Here is a 23,187-nt window from a genome sequence, read left to right on the forward strand (position 1 = left end):
AATATATGGCAATTCAAATATAACAGCAATAAACAGTTAGGTTCAAGACCTGATATCTGTTTCTCCTTGTAACCTGGGTGAGTTCCCCTTCCCCAGATTCAAACAGGATTTTTAATCAACAGTTAAAAATAAGGAAGTTCTGTCTGGCAACAAAGTTCTAATAAAGTTATTCTTGCTCCAATAAGTCTCTCACTTGGACCAACAGTACAAAACATTCAACAAGTATTTTATCTCTCCACTGCTGGCAGAGAGTTCCACACAACTGCTTCTCAGAAAATAAATATACTTCCACAGTTCATTAGTACCAACAGACATGATTTTATCAGGATGATTCCACAACAATGTATTTAACCATACCATAGTACTTTAATGCTTTCCACCTGGTCCACTGACCTGCCAGGTCTACCAATACAAGGTCCATTACCCTGGTATACTCACCATCCAGTACTAATGGAAGTACTAACACTACTACAGGTTTTTCCTGCGGCATTGTTTACTTCAAACAACTTATAAAGTCTCTTGAATTTCCACAACATCAATGTTTACTTTAGACATGAAACACACTGGTGCCGTTTGTTCCACACATGTGGTTGTCGCATCAAATGCAGATTCTGCTCCTCTCCCCTAAATACTTTCTGCCAGAAGGGCAGCTCTCCTGCCACTCTTGCATTAACCAGGTGCTGATAATAGATTTCTCGTGCTCTTCTTTGGCTTGGGTAATGCTGGATTAGGTCAGTTCCCCCTATTGCTTATTTCCCTCTCTGGCAATAGGGTTTACAAACAACTTGGTTCTTAATTGCCAACTCTTGGCTTTGGAAACTACTTTGTTTTCCGTGGACCACGCAGGTCAGAAAAGGCACGCTCCTCGCTCCAGGGGCTCTCTGGTGCTCGCCTGCCACTGGAGCCAGTCTTACAATGAGGAAAGTGTAGAGAAGGAGCTAAGTACCCCCACCTCAATCACTTCGCCCATTTTGTCTATCAGCTGGACACCAGAATGCGACACACGTAGAAAGCCCTGTGAATTACAGATAGCAAGGAGAATCCTGGAAGCAAGGTTCCCATTGAGACAACCATACCCACATATGAGAGAGTATAATGGCTGTCCGAGTGATAGTCCGGAAGAAAGTAGGTTAAATTGAAGAAACGAAGAGAAAAAATGACGTCATAGAAATGTAAAGCTGACGTATAAGGGAAGAGATGCAGACTAGAGAATGTAGACGATTCTATAAGGCATCAAGAAAGTATGGAGATGAATGACATCTGGGGACATGTATGCTAAACAAATTATGAAGATATTAAGCAATTTCGCACGTGTAAATATGCAAAGAAACGCAAGCAGATGAAGTATTCTTGAGGCTAGCTTTATAGTAAATAGAGTGCGGCATGCGCATATAGATAGATAGATATAGATAGGAGTCCGTAAAGGATGGATGTTCCCACTCCGCACAATAGCAGTGCTGAGCAAGAGAAGGAAGGCCGATTTTTCATTTTTGCCACAATCAGAAACCAAGTGAATTACAGGCGAAAACTCAGAAAGGCGAGGTTGATGAGTCAAGAAGCCAAGGTCTTATCAGACTGGGATGAGCTGACATTGGGTACAAATCGTGTGAAAGAGTGAAGCTTCCTGTTCAGAAGGCATGGAAGACCACAGGACGGCATCCGAGGTGTATTGTAAAATAGCATTTTAATACACATAGCTCAATTTCGTGGTCTTCAGTCACGTGGGGAGAAAAAGCTGGACGAGCATGATGGTCACACCTACGCACGAGGGCAGAGTGTGCCTTCACTCCACCCAATTCTTCAGTAGCAAGGAATATTTCCAAGGACGGGTTCAAAGCCCTAATTGCCAGCAGACCACCGAAGTGATGATGGATAGCCATGTTAATTGGTGGGAAGCTATGTTTAAGACTAGCTTATCTGCACCTGGACGCTCAGCCTGTGTGATGCTAATGTATGTTGGGAGGGTACTGACGGAGGTTAGAAAGTAACCAATGATAGGGGACTGCATGATCAAGTGTCCTATAGTTGTGTAGCCAATTAGACGTTGAATATTTGGGGACGTTCCGAGGGACCTATTTTAGGGAAGGGCTTAGTTGCCCCACCTGATGTTAAGACGCCTATAACTATTTCACTGCCCAAACGGGTATGGATCGTATACCTAAATGACTCATGTAGACCCCATCACATCCACGCATACGTTTTTAAGTTTTGCCACGTAGGATGACGTTAGTGATACGCAGGTTAACGTCATCAATGGCGAATATTTGCTATAAAAGTGTGATTTCTTTATGAAAGTGTTTGAGATCGTAATGAGAGACGTCTGCTGATGTCTGTTGTACTCCCCATTTTAGATAATTGATATTAAAAAAGTTGTTTTTGCCAACTACCCGAGTTGTTTCCTTTATTGAGGTTTGAATACAATTCTGCATCCCCATCTATATCAAGGGTATTGCTATCTCATCTTAAAGGGCTGGAAGGTCCAGTTCAAAAGCTTCTCAACGTCATGCCTCCTGTGGCGCGACCTCTTATCAAGGTCTCTGTCGATTACAGGAGCTTTCACCTCCATAAATGGGAGGGACTTTGTGGGGGTGGGGGATTCTTACTCCCAATAAACGATTGGTTATGACAGTTTTCACTACCATCAGGATAATTAGCTTTGAAAAGCTTCTCAACGTCATGCCTCCTGTGGCGCGACCTCTTATCAAGGTCTCTGTTGATTACAGGAGCTTTCACCTCCATAAATGGGAGGGACTTTGTGGGGGTGGGGGATTCTTACTCCCAATAAACGATTGGTTATGACAGTTTTCCCTACCATCAGGATAATTAGCTTTGGGAAAGAAAAGCTCCCTCCGACAGAAAACCATTATGTATTCCGGCATCACTGACACTTCTTCCTCTGAGGACGACAAATACTGTGCCTCTCCTAACTGAGTCATCCTGCTACGTTGGGGACCTTGTCCTCCCAGGTGATCTTTCCGGCTAATACCACCCCCAGGGTTAGGATCAGGTAGCGGCTGCCTTCCACTGTCCAGCTGGGAGGAGACTTTAGGTAGGGTTTTTGTGAGGACTCTGCAGGATTCATCACATGGGATACTTTCTAAAAATGTCTCGCTTCTGCAGTACAGAGTGGAATGTAGGATCAAAAATATAATTGCGGAACTGTAATTACAGTACAGTTGGGAAAAGGCACCAGGATACAAATGTTGTACGGTAGAGGCACTGAACTCTTACCCTTGTGGCATCCCTGGTAATGCTTCAGGTCTGTGCTCCATTGTCTGCATATCAGTTTTAAAAGGGCTGGTCATGTTGGGTATAACTAACACGAAAACCACAAAATCCACATTTAAGGGCACTGTACCATGCCATAACTGCCAGCACTGTGGCAATATACTAAAGGAAATACCATCAGACACCCACACACAGGGAAAGCCACCCCCCTTAAACATTCTTGCACATGTGATTCATCTAACGTTATTTACGGGCTTAAGTGTCCTTGTGGCCTATTTTACGTAGGCATGACCACTAGAAAAGCCAAAACCCGGTGGTCAGAGCACAAATCCAACATTAGAACAAAGAGTCAGAAATCACCAGTCGCAATGCATTTTGCAGAAGCCAGACACTCCATAGCACAAATCAAATGTGTGATACTTGAACAGGTGAAACTCGGCCCTAGAGGTGGGGATGTTGTAAGAACCCTAAACCAGAGGGAAATAATGTGGATTGATACACTTGACTGTCTTAGCCCCAGAGGCATGAATGTAGAGTTTGATCTGATGTGTTACGTTTGATATATCAAGATGTAAAGTTGACATTGATTTGAGATGCATTCCACCTCTATACTTGATGCTTGAACCGAAGGTGAAGATAGATTTTGTCCTGAGGCCCTATGGTGGCCTTAAAACATATCTGGTGCTTTTGAAGGATGTTGCCCCAATACCGAATGGGGGACAGACAGCAAAGCCAATTTATGATCTAGAATGTGAACGTTTTCTGACACCCTATGGGTGCTTAGAGCCTACATGATGGCAGAGACCAATGGGATATGTACGAGCAACAATACTCACCTCTAGTAGTAAGCATATAGAAAGAAAACCGCAGGAGAGATATCTGAAAGTTCAGAGCACAGTACACCTTATTAGAGATAGCGAGTCGTAGAGTCCATCATAAGCACGGTACGTACAGCAAGTGATGCAACCACAGTGAGGTTGCAGTTTATGGACGTAGGGTTGTGCCGCATTGGGACTGCGGCATGGGCCAGATGGGGTCCCAAGCAGACTAGTGTCTGCGTCACCCCCACTCACCCAGACAGTGGCCCAGGTAGCATGAACCCTTGCCATGAATAGCAACCCTCATAACAATTCAAATTAATGAGATACCTTTGCCATTAAATTGTTTGACAACATGTAGGGTTAACAGGCTTCCCCCTCTTATGGAGATCATCGGGTACGTGGAGACCCGAGCAGATGTCGTGCAGGGGGACCAGTGACATGTTCTGACCGGTATACTTGTTTTACTTTAGGGCGATATAAAAATTATGCCTATAGCCATTAGCTTGCTATACACACTTACATATCTCTGCAGGATCATCTGATCTCCTCAAAGTTAAGTCAGGGACAAGTCACCTAGATTGGACTTCTCCAATACTTAAAGCTGTGATAAAAGGCAGGCGTAGTCATCATACACTATTCCCCCTCGTTGGGACGTCAAGGAATATGCACACTCATGCGCTGGTGAGTGGCGTGCAGGGCCCGGGGTCCGCATGACTCACCATGCGCAAGCGCAGGGGTGGTGCGGCCCGACCCTGGAACTCGCACTACTCGCCTCGCGCATGCGCACCTAGACACCAGGAGCGTGCACAGTGCGCATGCGCGAATGTAGAGTGGCCCGACCCTGGGGTTCACGCTGGGCGCATGGCGCATACGCATAAAAATACAAGCAGCAGGTACATACGAGCACACGGATTGGAGAGCGTTACTCTCAATCCGGACGCCAGAGGATTCCCCAACTACACTCTTCTCGTTTACAGGCGTAAGAGACCTACTTTCTACTGAAGCAGCAGAGAAGGTTCGTACATTGCCATGAGGTTTCCTTAACTTGCCTCAAGAGGTATTTTGGAATAAAGCTACCATCTTGATATAGCAAATAGGGGCTAACCAGTAACTAAGGAGGGTGGGATGGGTGAATCTGTTCATCCATGTACACAAAAATTCAAACATAGGAACAAAGCCATTAGTAGCTGTGTTATTTATATCTAGAATCTCCAAAGAAGTATTTATTGAATCTACACTTCTTTCTGTCTTTACTCTAGAAGTTTTCTTCTGAGTGAGTCTGCTTGAGGTGGAGCTCATCACACACACACAGTGGGTATGTGCGCAGTCACATCCACATACAAGGGTGTGCCCAAAGAATGGAAGTAGAGGTCCTACCAGCACTAAAAAGGAGGTGCGTCAAGTGTAATTTTTATAGTTGGAATTGTTGTCTAGGAATTGAAATCATGAACACACATAGTATCATTGGCCCTGAAGATGGACTGTTGTAAAGTCCGAAACGCGTTGGCAATATGCTGAAAAATCCTGATGCTATTTTGGATTGGTGACTTCTAACCAAAGAACTTTATTTTATCTGTTATAATCAAAAAGGGACATTGCAAATATATGTTAAGAGGTTAAAATAAGTGCCTTACACCTAGGCCCAATTTTACAAGAACTCCTTATCGACATGGGATGTTACACTGTCCACAAGCCAAAGCAAGGTGGACAATATGCCCTTAATGTTATGTTAGAAGTAATAATTGTTATTTCATTTTTATAATTGAAACTCTGTAAAACAAGGCCTGTGATGTGAACTCGCCATGCTTTACTTTTACTTTTTCCTTTGTGTTTGAAAAAAATGCTCACAAAAAATTGTTTATCGTAATTAATTAAAATAACCCACAGAGGGTTTTTTTTACTTTTGTATAAGCTTGTGTCATGAAATTGGTCCGATTGACATTGTTGATCTGTGAATCTACATACTTTTGAATTTAATCAAGTGCCTAACGCACAACATTTGGTAAAATTACCATTAAACCTGGGGTTAGCCATTTGCTTGGACTTCCCTCGACCCTAGTACCTTAACTCTTTAACTTAAGAAACTATAAGACACATAGACCTTGAATAGCAAGCAGTGGGACTGCCACCAGACTCCACCTGCTTGCCACACTTACTTATTTGGGATTGAATTCCTTTTGGAGTGCACTGAGGGTTGGCCGGTAGCAATACATGCCTTTTTTCCATAAAACCACAGGGGTACACGCCCCATTCTTTTAGGATTGGGGCTGTCACTTCTGCATCAGAAAAAGTGTTGACAGGAGAAGAGAGGAAGGTGAAAGTCCTATTGTTTTGAGTACATGTTCACCCTCATTTGATTTAAGTGGTTCACTCTTGTGCGACTCACAGGCCTGAATGTTATTTCATCCCCTCAATCTGCAGGAACATGGCACCCTACCGGGTAGTAGGGGTAGTGGGACATTTGTTCGGAAGGAGGACAGGTGTTATTGGACCGCAATAGGGGCGTGCTATAGAGCGATCAGCACAAAAGCTACTTGGATTAATTGGATTGAAATTGGGAGCTTGCGATCACATCAATTTTGAACAACAGTTTGCAGGGAGAGCAAGAGGTTGCTGCATCCGGACATCGCAATGGTAAAATGGTTTGGTTTGAGCGGTTGACATGGTGGGCCAGGGGAGGGGACCGTTGGTGAACACTCTTATTAGGAAAATGTGTGTAGTTGGTACAGTGCTTCCCACAGGCAGAAGTGGAATGGTCAGCAATAATAACAAGAAGATAAAGTGGGGGGCATGTCTGGGAAATTAAGTGATCAAAAGTTGACCAAGCGGGAGAGCAGGCTATTATAGAATACTGAAATTTTAGAAGTGCCTACATAAAGTTGAGGCCCTTGTCCGTTTCTGGCACAGAGGCGTTAACTTGCAACATTGTAGGTTTCATAAAGATGAGTTGGAAGGCGAGTAGCCAGGTGGCCACTTCACCCTGTGGCATGCTGTCACTTGAATCTTTGCCTGACTGCATTGTTGTTGGTATACCATTTTGTCCCTCTAGTGGGGGCTTGATTTCAGAGCTCACCGGTCATGTCTATTGGCAGAAAGCAGGGAGGGCCTGAGGGTGCGGGTGGCAGGTTTATGCACCAGGGTTTCAGGAGGACCCGGACCATTCCTTCAATGGTTGGGTTAGTCGCTTAGGCATTTTGTCAATTTTTTTGATCAAGTGACAGAAGGTGGCATACAACCCAGTTGGCCTGGCTTCTGGAGGGGTGTGGGACAATTAAACTGTCAGAATCGTGTTTTTGTATATAAGAAAAATGTGTTGAAATTAATTAATCTGTGACCATAATCAATTGTTCTCCAATGAAGCTACCACTGCCAGGTAGTTTTGTGCCAGGCTTTCCTCAACCCTTTTAAAGGTCTTTATCAATCTGCTAGTTTGCAGTTCATGCAATTCAAACCATACCAACATACGTCTTCTCACCCCAGAAGTGTGGTTGTGCCCAATCAATTCAACGCAATGGACACTGAACAATTGTCACGCATCGGTTCACTACTGTGCCGGCTGGGCGGCTGAGCGCTGGGAGTCCGGTGCCGCGGCGGCACAGGCCGCATTTGCCATCTGTCTCTGCTGTGGCGCTCCTGGTACTTTTGGCCCCGTCTGCAGAGGAGGCGGCCGTGGCAATTGCCGTCATGTTGGAGTCCTGCACCATTTCCCTCTCACTGAAACTACACAACTCACGTGTCAGTCATGTGACGCAGGGCCGTTGGAAAGGGTGGTCACGTGACCAGGAAGTCACAGAATAAAAAGGAGCCAGATTAATTTGCTCGGCGCTTCTCAGCTGTACTAACGGAGATTGGCGACTCCTGTGTTCTGCACTATGTTATCTTTGATCTCTGGATTTGGACCTCGTTTTTGGCTCTGGATTGCTTCTTGGATTTGCCCTCATTTGGATTTGGTGACTGTTTTTTGGACTGCTTACCTGAACTGCTGTGACTTTTGGACTTTGCTCACCCCGATTGTTTTTTTTCTCTTTCCTTTTGCCTTGACATTTTGGATTCAAGTATCAAGAATCAAGTACTTTGGTAATTCTTGTCCAAGCATCAAGCTGTGTCTCCAACTTCACGGTGGACCCTGACATCATAGAGGTATCCTCCATCACCTCTATGCCATAACACAACACCTTCAGGGGGAACAGTTTGGTAGAGAGCGCTAACCGGTCATCTCCACGGGTAGGTGTCTCTTGATACACAGTCATCGTCCCTGTACCTTGCATACTTAACCATGTATTTTTCTTTACAGCCATCCAGGACCCAGTGCTTTCTGTTCCTGCCACCAGTGGCCCCAATAACTGGTCAGCGAGTTGCTAGCTCTTCTCTGACTGGTACTTGGGGACGGAGGTATACGAATCCACGTGGACCTCATAATCTGATATCAATACAATGTGGCTGTAGTGTGACAGGTCTTCGAAATCAATTACGTAAAAGGGGTTGGACGTTGTTCAATATCCAAACTATGCTTCATTTCCATAACTGGTTCCAAAAACGTAGCATTTTCAAACATTGTCAAGTGAAGAAACACAACATCTGTGCAAATGTGCAGAGAAGCACATAGCGTGCACGACTCAAATTTGGACTGAAGAAAGTCAAGGAGGTAATCTTGCATCGGATGGACTTCCCTTGGCCATTCAAAACACAGAAACTACAAAAAGACACACTACAAATAGTGATGCTTTAACAAGTACATAAATCCCTCGATATACTCACAAACGACTCACCCACCCTCTCGCACAATTTGTTGGGAACACCATATTTTATTGGAACTTTGCATCAAAATCCAAGTCATACTTGCCAGATATCATGGCACCCAAACACTGCAGTGAATCATCGATGCATCCTGGATTTCCATGTTTATTTCATGAAAGTGAACAACGCGTGCCTTTCCCACATCCCACGGATAGCATCCTCCAGAGGTTTGCCAAGCATACACAAAGCACCCTATTTAATTAACCATATCTCGATGCCCCCACTCCGGAGTAGCTGTGGAGGGATCCAACTGCGGATGTCCCGTTGGCACACAAGTCATTTACCTAAACAGGGCAGGCATCACTACACAGCTGCCACCGCATAAATAACAAAGCCTGTCAAATGTTCCTGTGTGAGGACCCCATGCTGACGCGAACATTAGCATAGCATTAAAGTGTAATGGGGCTTGTGCTAAAACCATCTGATGGCGCATGCTTTCCCAATGGCCACCATTAACAGTCAGCATGTCAATATGTCAATGGTGAGGGATCATCTCGGGGCGCGTCTGTGGGTGGGTAGTGCAATGCAGAGCTGGGGGCATTTTATAGAGAACTGGAGGGTCTGGGTCAAATGAGGTGCCCAGGACAACTAAAGTGCTGAACCCACTTATGTTGAAATGTGGCAAGTAGACGATCTGGTCGATCAGAGACTCGCCCTTAGTCTCAGGTACAATCACATTAGCGCTAATTGTTGTTTTGCTGTCAATTTGTTTCATGTGACACAGTCAATGAGGTGTGGTTAATTTGCTCTGCATTTCTAATTGAAAATGGAGATTCCGCCAGAGAAAGGAATATTTTATTCGTCTTCCTTTGAGCTAGCTGCGGGTGGCGCTGGGGGAGGGAGGGTAAGACTCAGGGAGGAGGGAGGGAGCGGAGGCAAGAAAAGGTTGCGGTTTCAGAAGCCCTATGTCGATAAGCGCCCCAGTTGCTGCTCTAACACTGATAACTGCGTGGTTCCCGCAACGCCTTAACAAGCACTGGCAAAGCCACCAGTTTCAGCTTTTGTGTCAGTACAGGAACGCAATTTCGGAGCACTGCAATGATGGATGGCAGCTGGAAAATGGTGCGAGCGCACTGGCAAATGCCAAAGAAATGCCAAAACTGTTGGCTTTGACAGTGTATGTTTTTAACAGGACATCAGTGCAAGGTCCAGACACGATGACATAGTCCTTACATGCATCAAGTAGCTGAAGGCACACTTAGTTAAGACACTTATTACACCAGCAACTCATTTATAGCAGAAATTAAGCCAGTAACTCTCAGAAAACAGCTTAGAAATAACACTGTCAGGGCCTACCAAGCACAACGTTTGATGTTACTACATGACAGAGCTAGCTCAAATAGATCCAAAGAGGGTGTGCTGTTGTTGGGCGAGTAGTGGGTAGCAATGGCCCGAATTGGCATTGCGGTCAATGGGTGGGTAAAAAAATAAAAACAAGGCCCACAGGCTCTGTGCCTCTACTCACATTGCAGCTCATTCTCATCTATATTGCAATGCAACAGCTTCAGCTTTTAGGCGGTGCCAAGGCTCCACTTACCAGCCGAAACTAAAAGCTCTATTTTTAAAGACCCTAAACTGAACTGAGTTCCCTGCTGTTCAGGGTGTTCCACTCAGAGTGCCAGGGATCTTAAAGCGTCGAAGCCTAGATAGGCTTGTGTGCACTATAACAATTCGTCACACACATGAAGACAGTGACAGCCCAAGATGTAGTGAGAGAGTCCAAGGTCTTAAACATTTTTTTTAAAAGAACAAAAACACAAGAAACAGGATTTAATGTTTTATGCTACTGCTGCCATACTGTGGCTTTCACTTCCAGCGGTCCTTCCTTTAGTGCAACTCCTCTTTTAGATTGTCAAGTTGTAATGTTGCTGCTGTTTTCTCTTCCTTTAGCTAATCAATGTTGAACATTACGTTGAACATTATTTTTCGATTGGGTTAGGGTGGTCTGCCTTGTCATTTTTATATAAATTGAGAAATAATGTTTGTATTTGTTTATATTTTTGAATTCGTGGATTTATCTGCTTGCTATTTGTTTTTTGATGCCATTATAGGTTACCACTAGAAAATGACTTCAAACAATTAAATAATCAATACATGGGTCACAGGATGCAATAGAACTACAGGATGTAAATACCAAAAATATCAATATAATGTTTCCAAAACATGATCCCCTCTTTGTAAACAGGGCATGCAAACGTGAGAACATTGTGTGTTGCTTCAGACGAATTACGATTAAAAACCTATTTTTTTTTAGACTACACGGGCTACTAAACTGCTGCATTTTTACGGAGAGTGAAATAAAAATAAATACTTCTAAAAAAAAAAACTTGCTGCAGAAAAATGACCATGCACGTTCACTTTTGTCAACGGTGCATCTGATGTTTATTAAGGTTTGTGGAAATGAGATTTGAAAGCATCTTGCCTTTTTCTCCACAGCCTATTGACATGTCTAGTCTTCCACGCGCGCCTGTCCACGCCCCTGCCCCCAGAGCTAGTAATAAGAGTAAGGATAGGGCTGTTCATGCCGGATTCCTCCCGCTCCTAAGCGCTGCAATAATAGCTCTCAATGCCAGACTCATCTGTAATGTCAAATCATTCCAGAGCAATTTTACCAGCTTCTGTGGTGGCCTCTTCTAAAAAAAAAAAAAAAAATCACATTCCACTGAAACTACCTTCCGTTTGCCTTCAACCGATTGCCTCGCTCATTTCCCCCAAATACTGATATAGAAGCTCACCTTTGCCATCTGTAATTCTTAACCCCAGCCCTATCGAGTCCACTAGCAAAAACATAAGTAAGGAAGTTGTCTTGACCATCATTTCGCTTCAGGGAGGAACAGATTCCTGTTGGCCATAAGGACTGTTTGCCTGTTGCCCAATTTTACTCGCATGTCTGTGCTTATTGGGAGAATATTGCAATGTTCTCTTTTCCAAGCTGGTCAATTCCATATCGGAAGAAGTGGGCTCATCAGGGAGGCATACCGCGCAGGCGTAGAATCCACAAAGATACGTTGCTTTTTGGAAACAAAACGGCCACATTCATTTTTAAGCACATCAAGCTCCTCATCCAACTCCATCATCCAAGGGTAAAACTAACCTGTCTCCCGAAGGTCTAAACCCAGCTCACGTTCCCTATTAGTGGGTGAACAATACAATGCTTGGTGAATAAACGTGACCCTAAAATCAAAAAGCACACTTATTATTCAAAACATATTAACATTGTATGGACACATCATTAGTGCTTCCCCTTGTGACAGGTGGTCCATGTGGAACCACAAACTCTGCCCCCAAGGGCGCTGTACAGCAGTGAGGTCCTCCAGTGTCATCGTGGACCACCTCTGCCATATCCTATGTTTGGGGGGGATCCCATGCGGCACCCTTCCTTGTCAGAAACCGTCCGCCACCTGGCCTGCCTCCCCCTTTGGTACCCTCCATGTTGGACCCCCCACCGGCTGGACACTCTGTGAGAGGCAGACCGTGCCCTCACCACTTCTTGTGGTGAGGGCACAGTCTACGTGTGGAGTGTATTCATGCCAGAAATCTTTCAAGTAACAATTCAGTTCCTTTGTTCGATGAGTGCATGCCATCCCGATTTAGGTTCTCCGATCCTCTCACCAAGCCATTGGCCACCACCGGAGACGACGTTCATTGTTGTTCGGAGTCTCGCTAGTTCGTTGTTTAGTTTTCTTGCAGTAATGTTCAAAGGCCTAGCAGGGCCTGGTACCCCCATCTTGTCCTTGAGATAATCTGTGACCAAGCGATCACTGCTTGCGTACACAGCCTGCCCATACAACTGAAAAGTGACACCAGTGCCAAGCGCAGTGCTAAGCGAGGTTCCTTCCGCCGCATGGGCGCCAAATCATTTCCCCCACGTAGAGGATCACCAAATCCAGTTCAGGCAGCCGGTGCTCTACCCTGCGTCTGGTTACTGCGTCACGCACATCGCAAATCCGCATTCAATTTTTATTGATCCAGTGCACTGGAACCCCGATCTCATCAACACCCGGCAATCCCTCGCTCTCTTCTCCATCCGCTTTACAAAGGAGTGACTAGTCACCCACACCCCTCGCACCAGCGCCATCCTCTACAGGTAACGGAAAAAAACGATGTTACACAAGGTACGAAAGTCATGAACAATCCGTACAGTGCCATTACCACACCCCACCCCTGCCCCGATCCCCTTGTACCTGCTGCCCTCATGGTCTAGCAAGACAGATGGGGCCTGATTTACACCTTTTAAGCCCCTGACTTTAATTTCCCTAGTTTCATGAGTTGGTCCCTCTGCAACCCTCAGGAAGCTGCCGTGTTTGCCACCCCTATTCTGAAAGAGTGGTGTGAAGCCCAAGCCCCCGAGGCTCACTCCCCCAATGGCCGCCTGAAAAATCATTCTGAACTGGAACCTGGAGGCAGCTGACCCATCCAAGTGCCTCGCCACCGACATCCACGAACTCCCATAATGCTGCGACCGGGCAAATTGTTTTGTCTGTGTTACTGGAGAGGTCGAGTTTTCCCCCTTTCCCTTCTGGTTGGTCTTTGTTTTCCTTACCTAAATGTGCACCCATCCGTTCTTCCCAAACTCTTCATCCGAGACGGCCAGCCCTCCTACTTTGTCGTCCCTGGCGACCAACACTATTTCCCACAGCCTGAAAGCCCCAAAGAAGGCTGTCACAAAAGAAGGCCAAGAGTGACACCTTGTATGCGTCCCTGCAAATCCACTCCCCCTCTGCCCCAGTGCCAAGATCAATTTCCTTCGTTTTTGCGGGTCCAAGGGTCTCCTAGAGTCTCCCCTACCATTGCTCATTCTCTGCCAGCCTGACAGTGCTTTTTTAAGAAGCAAAGTCGTTAGAGGGGCAACCCACCACGATAAGGCATGCAACAAACATAACAGCTGCTACCTTCCCCTTTGCGGTCCCCGCTGACACCCCAGTGCTATGCAAATGTCCTACAAACAAGATCAGTGTATCCCTGTGGAATATGTCACGCAACCCCCAGTCCCAGCAGAATACCAAGCATTCTTCAAATGCTTTCTCGTAAGCTGATTTTGTCTTCTTGGTCAGAGTGCCTGCGATCAACGGTGCTATATAAACGGGGCACCAAGACTCCAGAGTATTGGGAAAAGGGGTAATCCCACCTCCGCCTGAGGTAGCCATCTCCGAAATTCCTGCATTTTGAAATGAGAAACAGCAGCTGCTGTGTTATTGAGCACTTCTGGGACGCGTTTTGACTGAACATGCCAACACCATGTGTTTCAGTAACCTAAGATTGTCAATCGCCATCACTACTGACACTGGCAGATCAGAATAGCACATGTTTTCCTCGCAACCCTTCGCCGCATATTGCCAGGGCGGCCACAATGGGAAGGAGCTCCAAAAATGTCATATTTCTTGTCAACCCCCTGCTGCACCATTCGTCCGTCCAGCCAGAGCGGAGCACACCACATGTCTCCCCATATGGCCCCAAAACCCATGCTCCCTGCTGTATCTGTTTATCGCCTTACCTCTTCATTCGGGAGGGTTTTTTTCCAGCCAGGCCTGTGTCACATTAAACTCTGACAAGAGCCTGTCCCAGACCCTTAAGTCCTCCTTTACTTCCGTGGACAACCTTGTGTGATGCGTTTCTCCTTCAACCCAGACATTGCCTCTGCTATTGCCCGCAAGAATACGTATGATCCTTAGTGCAAAGTTCAGCTGCCCCACCAAGTGCTGCAGCCGGCCCAGTGTCATCTTCTTGGCCCGCAAGCAGGTGGATACGGATTCCTTAAATTCATCAAGCTTTCCTGCCAGGAGCCTGCATATCCCTTGCATAGAGTCTCAATACCCAAGAAAGTGATGGTTGTGACGGGTACCTCAGTTTTCTCTTGTGCCAGCAGGACCCCCAGTGTCCCTGCCACCCCTTCAGAAGCTCTTTGTGTGCTCATGCATTCCCCTGAACCAGATAGCCCTAGGAACAAGAAATCATCCAAATAGTTACCACCCTGGCGCCTTCCGTCTGCTGCTTCGTCAGCCACTCCAAAAATGTACTGAACGCCTCAAAATAACTGCAGTATATGGAACCCCCCCCCATAGGCATGCATTTCACAAAGTAGAATTGTCCCACTGCCTGGAAGCCCAGTAACCGGTAATCATCTGGGTGTAACGGTAGTAGTCTAAATGCGGACTCAATATGTGCTTTAGCCAGAAGTGCCCCTTTACCCAAAACCTGGAGACTCCTAAGAGCGTCGTCAAATGAAGCATTTCTCACCTAGCACATCCCCTCGCTGATTGGTTCATTTACTGAGGCCCCTTTTGGCAAAGATCGATTGTGAATCATTCTGTACTTGCCCCTCTCCTTCTACGAAACTATTCCCACCGGGGAGCATACAAAAGCTGGGAAAAGTGGCTGCTTGAACAAGCCATCGATTATGCCCAACTATTTCCCTTTGCCTATCTTTTCCATTAGGATCCCCATGTTACTTGCTGCAGAGTCCCGATTCTTGGGAAATGCTGGGCGCACTAACCACCGTACTGGTACCCGAAACCCTGCCGAGAACCCCTCCACCAACAATCGAGCGTCCCCACCCCTCAGGCATTTGCTTGCCCATGGCCATAACACATCCACCCAAATTAGCGTTGGCAACACGCCCTGCCCAATGAGGCTGTCCTCTGTCTTTTGTTACACTTGTGCTCTGGGTGCCCAGACAGCCTGCAGAATGAGCATGCATTCTTAAATCTACACACCTGTCTGGTACATGTTTTTGAGTTAAAGGCCCAACATGTGCCATTTTTATCCCCACCATACGGAGGGGTCCAAAAGGACTACCCCCGCCTTGGTGAGCACACATTCTGCGCCCTGTTCAAGCAGGCCAGCTCCCTGCCTTTGATGTTTTGAATGATTCGTCATAATTCAGCCATGCGTTGAAGGTGTATTCTCGGTACATGGACATTATCAAATGCAGGTAGGACCATAACGTGATGCAGCTCGGGAGATTATTCCACCAATACTGCTGGGAAAATAGCAAAACCTGTTGTCCAGATAACTATTGACCTTTCCAACTGCACTTTCTTTTCCTTGCCCTCTCCCTTTGTACTTCTTCAGACACTGTGTAATTGATCAAAGAAACTACATCTACAAACGTAGCCTTCCAGATCTTCTCTTTCAATTCGGGCGACATGTTTCATGTGAGTATACCTGATAAATTGGAGATGGGAGCCGCCAGTGCCCTCGCATCGCCCACTGCGGTGTCGGAAATCGTGTTGACCCTTGCACCCCCATGACCCCTGCCCAGACCGTTGGTCGAACCATGTTTCTCACACCCCACCAGGCCCCCCATGGTTGTGTTCAGGATCGTCCCTGGGGCAGCCCTGGCCCCTGCTGCTGCACCTACCCCAGCGCTTCCCTCCCATACCTATGATCCCTGGCCCTGCAGCCCATTGGCCTGCCAAGGATCCCCCCCATTGACCAGCCCGGTGAACCCTTGTAAAGCTTTGGGACCTTAGCCCCTCTTGTGTAGGTCACCCGGAGGGACCCCCATTGCCATACACTGGTGGCCTTTCACACAATCTACCCACGGCCTGGGGCACCCCCCATTGACTTGGGCCCGGTCCCATTGATGTCCCGTATTACCTCCTGTCCCCCAATGTTGTGTGGGGAACGAGGGTGCCATTGTTGCCTGTACCGGGGGGCTGTTTGCTGGGACCCCTGCTTGTCCCTGTGGTGTCCCCGTGCCACCCCATTGGTGGGTCCCTGACTGAATTGCCTCTGGACCCATGTTTGTTGGGGCAATTTGCACCACTAGACATAGTGGTGCCAACCCCTGCTCCCCCAATGTTACTTGTCCTGATGATTGCCCCCACTGACCCATTCTTTCGCAAATCTGAAAATTGCTGCCCCATGTATCAGTACTGACACCATATTGCTTGTCACTGCATTCCTGTTACATATTGTGGGTGCCTGTGGAGGTGCTGCTGTTCTGCTGCCCCCCCTCCAGTTCCCCTTGAGGAGCCAATCTGTTCCCCTGCGGTTACTAATCCCCCCTTCTCCCCTCCCAAACCCCTTTGCCCGTTCTCTTTTTTGCGGGAGGGAATGCCACCCTAGGAGGTTACGTTTTTCCTCATCAGGTGAGTTACGCTTTGCTCTGAAGTACTAGCCGCCAGAGTTTGGCCCCCTGAGCTAGACCCTAGTGTATCCATGACAGAATCTATCCCCCTGTCCTGTAACAGTGTGAACATGGCAGGACCCATTCCTCTTAATTTGTTTTTTAAAGTGTCGAGTTTTCTTTCCGTCTTTCCCCCCCCCCTTGTACTTCTCAGGCAGTAAACCCTTTTTTCTGCGTTAACCCCTCTCAAAATACTGCTATTGTACTGGTTGCAGTCCCCAATTTTAGCTATTTTCCTCAAGCGTTGCTCAGACTTTGCCCACAGTAAATTATACTCATTTTTGTTAGTGTCATTTTTTTACAGTTGCCCCAACTTTGCCTGCTGCAGCCACTAGTGTGTTTCTTTTGATTAAATTTATTGATGTGTTGCACCCCTCTGTGCACTACAGCTACTAGCACGTTTTTTTTTTTAATCAAAACGAGTGTTTGTATGAACTGTTGCGCACCCTGCACTGATGGCTACAGGTGCTCTTGCACCTGTCGCCTCCGGCCGCCGATTTGATCAATACAATTCCATACAGCGCCCATCCACAGAGCCCGTCACCCAGCCCACAGCCGTCAAATGAAAATGCAAACCAACAACCCCTCCCGCTTTCACCTCCCTGCTCCCGAGTCAACGGCCACGCCCACACAATACTATGTAACAGTGCCCTCCACCCACTCCTTAACTCCTCCCGCCAGTACCTCGAGCCCGGGGGCCTCACACAATGTTCTGTTCGGAACAAACCTGAAGAGGTAGAAGAGAGAAGTCACAGAAGAAGGCGGCCCCCAGCAACGATCAGGAGCACTCGCAACCAGGAAGCTATGAAAGAGAAAAACAGGAACTTCCAAGTCGGACAGCAGGGTCTTTTGATGGCACAGGTGGTGGTCCAGAGGATCAACGGTGTTGTGGGACGGCAGGAGGAGCAGGATGAGCTGATCCTCTCCTCTGTCCTCCTGCCCAGTTTTAAGGACCATTTTGGTACAGCTGGCTTACCGCTGTCACCCAGCCCCCTGCTGCGCCACCATTGTTTGCCTTGGGGTCGGCCCTCAGCACCAAGGTTTGCCCTGGGGTAGCCAGTTCTCGGTGGCTGCAACCTGCAGCTACCAGTTTCCCTGCCACTTCGGCACCTCCCACCCCGCCAACCCAGTCGCCCCTTCACTGGGGAGAGATCCCACCTTCAAGGGGAACCGAGAGACCAGCAGGAGGGAGGAAAGAACGGCTTGTAGTGGAGACAATTTCTGGACGAGTGAGGTATTGGCTAGAGAGAGCAAGTGGTACTTCTGTGTGAGTGTGCATGTTTTTGGGGCAAGTGTGGTTAGAAAGATTAGTGCAAGAAGCAACTGGGAAGGGAATGGTACGGCATGAAAGGAGGCTGGATGAGTAATTTGGAACAGGGAGTAGTAGTGTGGAGGAGGGGAGAATGAGTGTGGAGAAGGGAGCAGTACAGTAGTAGAGGAAGTAACATCAAATGGTAGAGGCAAGACCTAGGAGGAGTGAGAACACTTTCCTTCTCCGTCCACATCTCCGAAGTCTCTAAAAAGTCAAACTTCCTACAGCACCTCCTCAGAGGTACTCTGCCTTTCCACTCCTTCCCCCAGAATCTCACCGTCTCCGAAGCTCTGGTTCTCTCTAGGTTGGACTATTGTAACAGCCTCTTTCTAAATCTACCTGCCTCTACTCTCCGCCCTCTGCAACTAATCCAGAACAGGACTGCAAGACTTGTCCTTGGCCTCAAGCCCTGGGATTGTATCTCTGCCGCTCTGAAATCTCTCCATTGGTTCCCAGTGGATGCAAGTATTAAATTAAAAACCCTCTGCATTGTCCACAAGGCTTTCTAGGGCCTGGGTCCAAAATACCTTCAGCTATCCCTCTACAAATACCTCCCCTCTCGAGCTCTTGGCTCCTCTAACTCCCTCAGGGTCAAGCCGTTTTTCAAAAAAACGTGCTGGGGTAGATCTCCATCTTGGTCTGGGGCCTCCCTCTGGAACAGCCTAAAACACTCAAACTTGAGGCGAACCATCTCCGGTTCCGGAAGCATCTCAAGGCCTTCCTCTTTGCTTCTGCCTTCGCTCCCCCTCTCCTTTGCTGGTTTGCTCTCTTGGCACTGTGCACCTGGCCACCCTGTGTCCCATGGGCCCAGGTAACTGTTCACCCTGCCACCCTCCTGCACTGCCTCCTGGCCACCCCTTGCACTGGTGACTATCTGTACCCATACAGCCCACCACGCCCCCCCATTTTCTTCTTTTTCTGCACTTATCAGACTTACCCAGTCTACTGCCGTAAACATAGCACTTGCCGGCTGCAATACCATTTTTTATTGCCTCTATTTATTTTGATTTATTGCTATTTATCTGTTCTCCTCTGCTCTGCACTTTCCACTCTCCCCCTTCCTTGCACCTTTCCCCTTTCCCTTCTCATGCACTTGTGTGTTCTCAATGTCACTGCGCCTAGTAAGATCGTTGGTGTTCTCCCCTGTTCCACTACTTTGTCTCGTCAGGCTCTGAAAGACTTGTGTATGAGAGCGATACAAATAAAATATCATATCATAACATCGAAGGGACAGGAGACTTGTGGGAGGAGTGAGGCAAATTAGACAATGGCAATGTCATTGCACACCACAAGATTCAAACACTTGAAGGGAAAACAGATCGGGTCTTTTTTGGTCAAAAATGTTAGAATTAGAAATGGTCAGCTGCACATCCTCTGGTTCCAGACACTAGTTTTGGTGCAGACACCACCGTTATGGCTATTCCCCGTAAACATGGCCTGTTTAACAGATTATCTAGGACTCCCAACACTACATTAAGAAAGACTATTTGCAATAAGTGATCCTTGTTTCTTAGTACTCATGTCTGTTAAAGAGTGTTGTATATAGTGCAATGAAACCCCACCTACCAAGGCTCTGGTCTACGTTCAGTGGTTCTAGGGTAAAGTGTCAGTCACCTCTCAGCTGTTGGCTGAGCCTTGCACATTAAATGGGGTATTTCAGACCAGCTTACAGCACACAACTGGGAGCATTAGTGAATCCAATGTTGAAACTCACCAGGAGGATAGCTCACGAGTTAAGCGCTGGCCCACATACATGGAGCAAGCCTGCACTTTACGAGCCCAATTCCCGACAGGGAGCTCATTAATTCTTTCAAGGTTGATAAGTGGAGTACCAGTACATGGAGTAATAACACTACCTATTATTTCAGCACTAAAATAAACCATAAAATGGCACATCACTTGCCATGTTCACCAGAGTTGCCATGGCCATATTATGCATACCCTTTTACGCCTCATAAAACGGTATAAACATAATACACTTTTAGTGAAATTGAAAGCAAGTGTATGGACAGGGAAAATCGTGCAATATAAACGAGCAAACGTTTCAATGCCTTGGGAAATGGCGAGAGGGAAGGGGGACGGGGAGGAAGAAAAACTACACAACAAAAACATTTAGCGATAATAAAGAGTAAGTAGGGACCTATCCACAAACACTTGTCTTGCATTTCTTTAGCTCAGTCCATGCTCCAATGAATTGCAAAACACTCAATAAGAGATCGAAAATGTTATTTGTGCGTTTCACCTGCAACTTGTTTCCCGCCTTTCCTTTGTGTGGAAAATCTATATTCAAGCCTCGTTTCTTTCCCTCAGCCTAGCGCTCCTGTAGAGCCCTGGCCCAGTGTTTCTAATATACTACAATTACGCCAGCTTCAGTGCGAAATCGAGCACTTTGAAAGGCAGGAGACAATGTGATCTATTGGAGCGTGCACAGACATTGATCTCACAGGTACACGGCGGCCTTTCCTTCCATACAGCCCCCTCAACCCCCACGGGGCGTCCAACCGCGGCGCCCCTCGAGAGTCCAAAAAGAGGATTTAAACTACAGAGCACAGACTGGAAGGAAGACCGCACATCAATACTACCGTTGCATGCTCGTGTGGGACAACATGTGGACCAATGGGCCTCATTACGACCCTGGCGCTGACGGAATGAAGGGGGCCAGTACGGGACGGCCCCCTTCATTCCGTCAGGGCTGATGTCGAGGTTCCCTTTGCGGACCCGGATCAGACGTCTGGTAAAAGCAGGCGTCTTTTCCGGGTCCGTGAGGGGAAGAGGGAGGTAACAACAGGACACTTGTAATGTGCCTCTTGTTACCTCCATCCCCATTCCCATTTAGCCCTTTGGGGGCTCAAATGGGAATGGGGAATGGTTCCTGGAAGGAGGAATTACCGGGTCCTATGTCGGAATGACCCGGTTATTCGTCATTGCAGGAACCCGGTAATGGAGCCCCGTTAGCCATGGAGCAAATAGCTCCATGGCTGCCTCCAAACTCATAATGAGGCCCAATGTTTACCTGGTATTGGATGCATGTGTTGGGCTTTTCACAGGTAAAACAGCAGGTAGAGAGCTCTTGCTGTCGTGTAGGCAATAGTGCTACAGATAGCATGCCATGATTACAACGATAAGTGCAAAACGTATTGTTAAAAAATAAATTAAAAAAAACTCTAGGAGGAATTTCTCATGACCAAGTTTTCATGGTGAATTTCAAAATGGTGCAAGTAAGGGTTAAGGAAGCGGTTAGCAAATGAAACAAGGGCCAAGTATGATATGCTATGGCATTTATAATGCGCCTACACACAAGTGTTTCAAGGCGCGAGGGCAAGCGTCTTATGGGTGTACCCTCTCTGAAAAGAAGAGAGCGCTATCCAAAACTCAATGAAAAATCGTTAAGATACTTTTGAGCAATGCATCAATAAATTAGTGTATTCACAACAGGAACTGTAAGGACACTGCGGTCTGGTCGACGATAACAAAAAAACACAGATGGAGGTCAACTGACTCGAAATGAAACGGTTCGGTATTAGGCTACGATAGCACGTGCCTCTTATAATACCAAATCCCCTCTTGCAGCCTTATTAAGCAACCCCACTCTGCATATCAGATCCCTATACATCTTTTCTGCCAGTAGCTTTTTTGCATTCTTACACAACATTAACAATGAGTAAGCAACACCTCAGCCTAGCTTTCAAGCTCTACTGCACACATCTTCTAGGCCATCGGCTACCCCGGCCTTCCAACGCTGTCGTTTAACAGATCTTTGGTTCTCCCCTCTGGATAAAATTCAACAACCAAGTGTCATGGTGACAAACCACGTAGAAACATGGCTGCAAAGGACTCTGGTAATTCTGATCTGCACTCATCACCATCTCAGGTTTTGCACCAGTCTCCCTCGCTCTCCCATTCACACTCCAAACCGCATCCATTCTACTAACAAGGCCGACAACATGGCAGAGGTATGCCACAAAGAGCACTTTACATTCCATTAACTCACACAACCCTCCATGGTAACCCACAGTAATGACTTCCAAATGGGAGTAAACTTCCAAAACACATTTTATGAAGAGGAGGGCAAGGGGTGGGGAATGCAGTGTAGAAATGCATGTACCTTTGAGAAAGCAAGTGGTAAACAAAACTGGATATGTCTCAGCCATTGAGGCTTCACCACCTGCGGATAAATCTCACCTGAAGAACCGCTTGGATTTTCACCCAGACATCAGCCATGTCGTACAACTTGACGTCGCCGTCCTGCTGACTGGTGGGGGAAGCTACCGTCAGCTGGAGGTGGGCCAGCACAATGGCATGGGCAGAAGCCACTGCATTGAATTTGTCAAATAGAAGCTCAAGAAGTTCCAGAAGCAACCTGGGTCAAAGCAAACAAAACACAAATCAAAATGGACTACGACCAATGGGGGTGATTTGTTCACTATGTTTGATATAGTATCAAGGGTCACTCAAAGGCTGATTCAGGGTTGTGGATGCACATTATGTTGATCAGACTGCATGTAGTGCATGCCACAGGTTATATAACTACAAATAGCAAAGGCAAGGATGATGTGCCATATTGCATTTCAAGGGTTCTTATTATGTAACTAGTTTGTTGGTAATTGTAATTATTTGTGCAACGCTTATACACAAGTGAAGTACTTCAAAGCACGCAGTGAAACTATTGGTACTCAGTGAAAACCTCAAATGAACACATTCACTCATATTCATGAATTTTTGGAATAAATATGAATGAGATCAATTAGTGTAATATTAGTTAACATTTCACATAGGGGCCCACTTGGTGCTTGAAACAACTATCAGGCTACGGGCTCTAGTCCAGTGGGCGAAAGAAAACAAGAGTAACAGGATAATACAGAAGATTTAAGTTACTTACCTGCAACTCTTGTTCTCCA

At 46.7% G+C, this 23,187-nt stretch overlaps 1 protein-coding gene across 1 annotated transcript in view; it reads right to left on the bottom strand.

The window, feature by feature from the left end:
• EXOC4 (exocyst complex component 4) overlaps positions 1 to 23,187 on the bottom strand; it is a 2,700,837-nt gene that overhangs the window by 2,226,418 nt on the left and 451,232 nt on the right. The window contains exon 7 of the mRNA XM_069629625.1: positions 22,472 to 22,649. Within this exon, the coding sequence (XP_069485726.1) occupies positions 22,472 to 22,649 (178 nt within the window). The remainder of the gene's footprint in view (positions 1 to 22,471; positions 22,650 to 23,187) is intronic.

This window comes from Ambystoma mexicanum, chromosome 12 (assembly GCF_040938575.1).
Source record: "Ambystoma mexicanum isolate Mex_15411 chromosome 12, UKY_AmexF1_1, whole genome shotgun sequence".
Lineage (NCBI taxonomy): Eukaryota > Metazoa > Chordata > Amphibia > Caudata > Ambystomatidae > Ambystoma > Ambystoma mexicanum.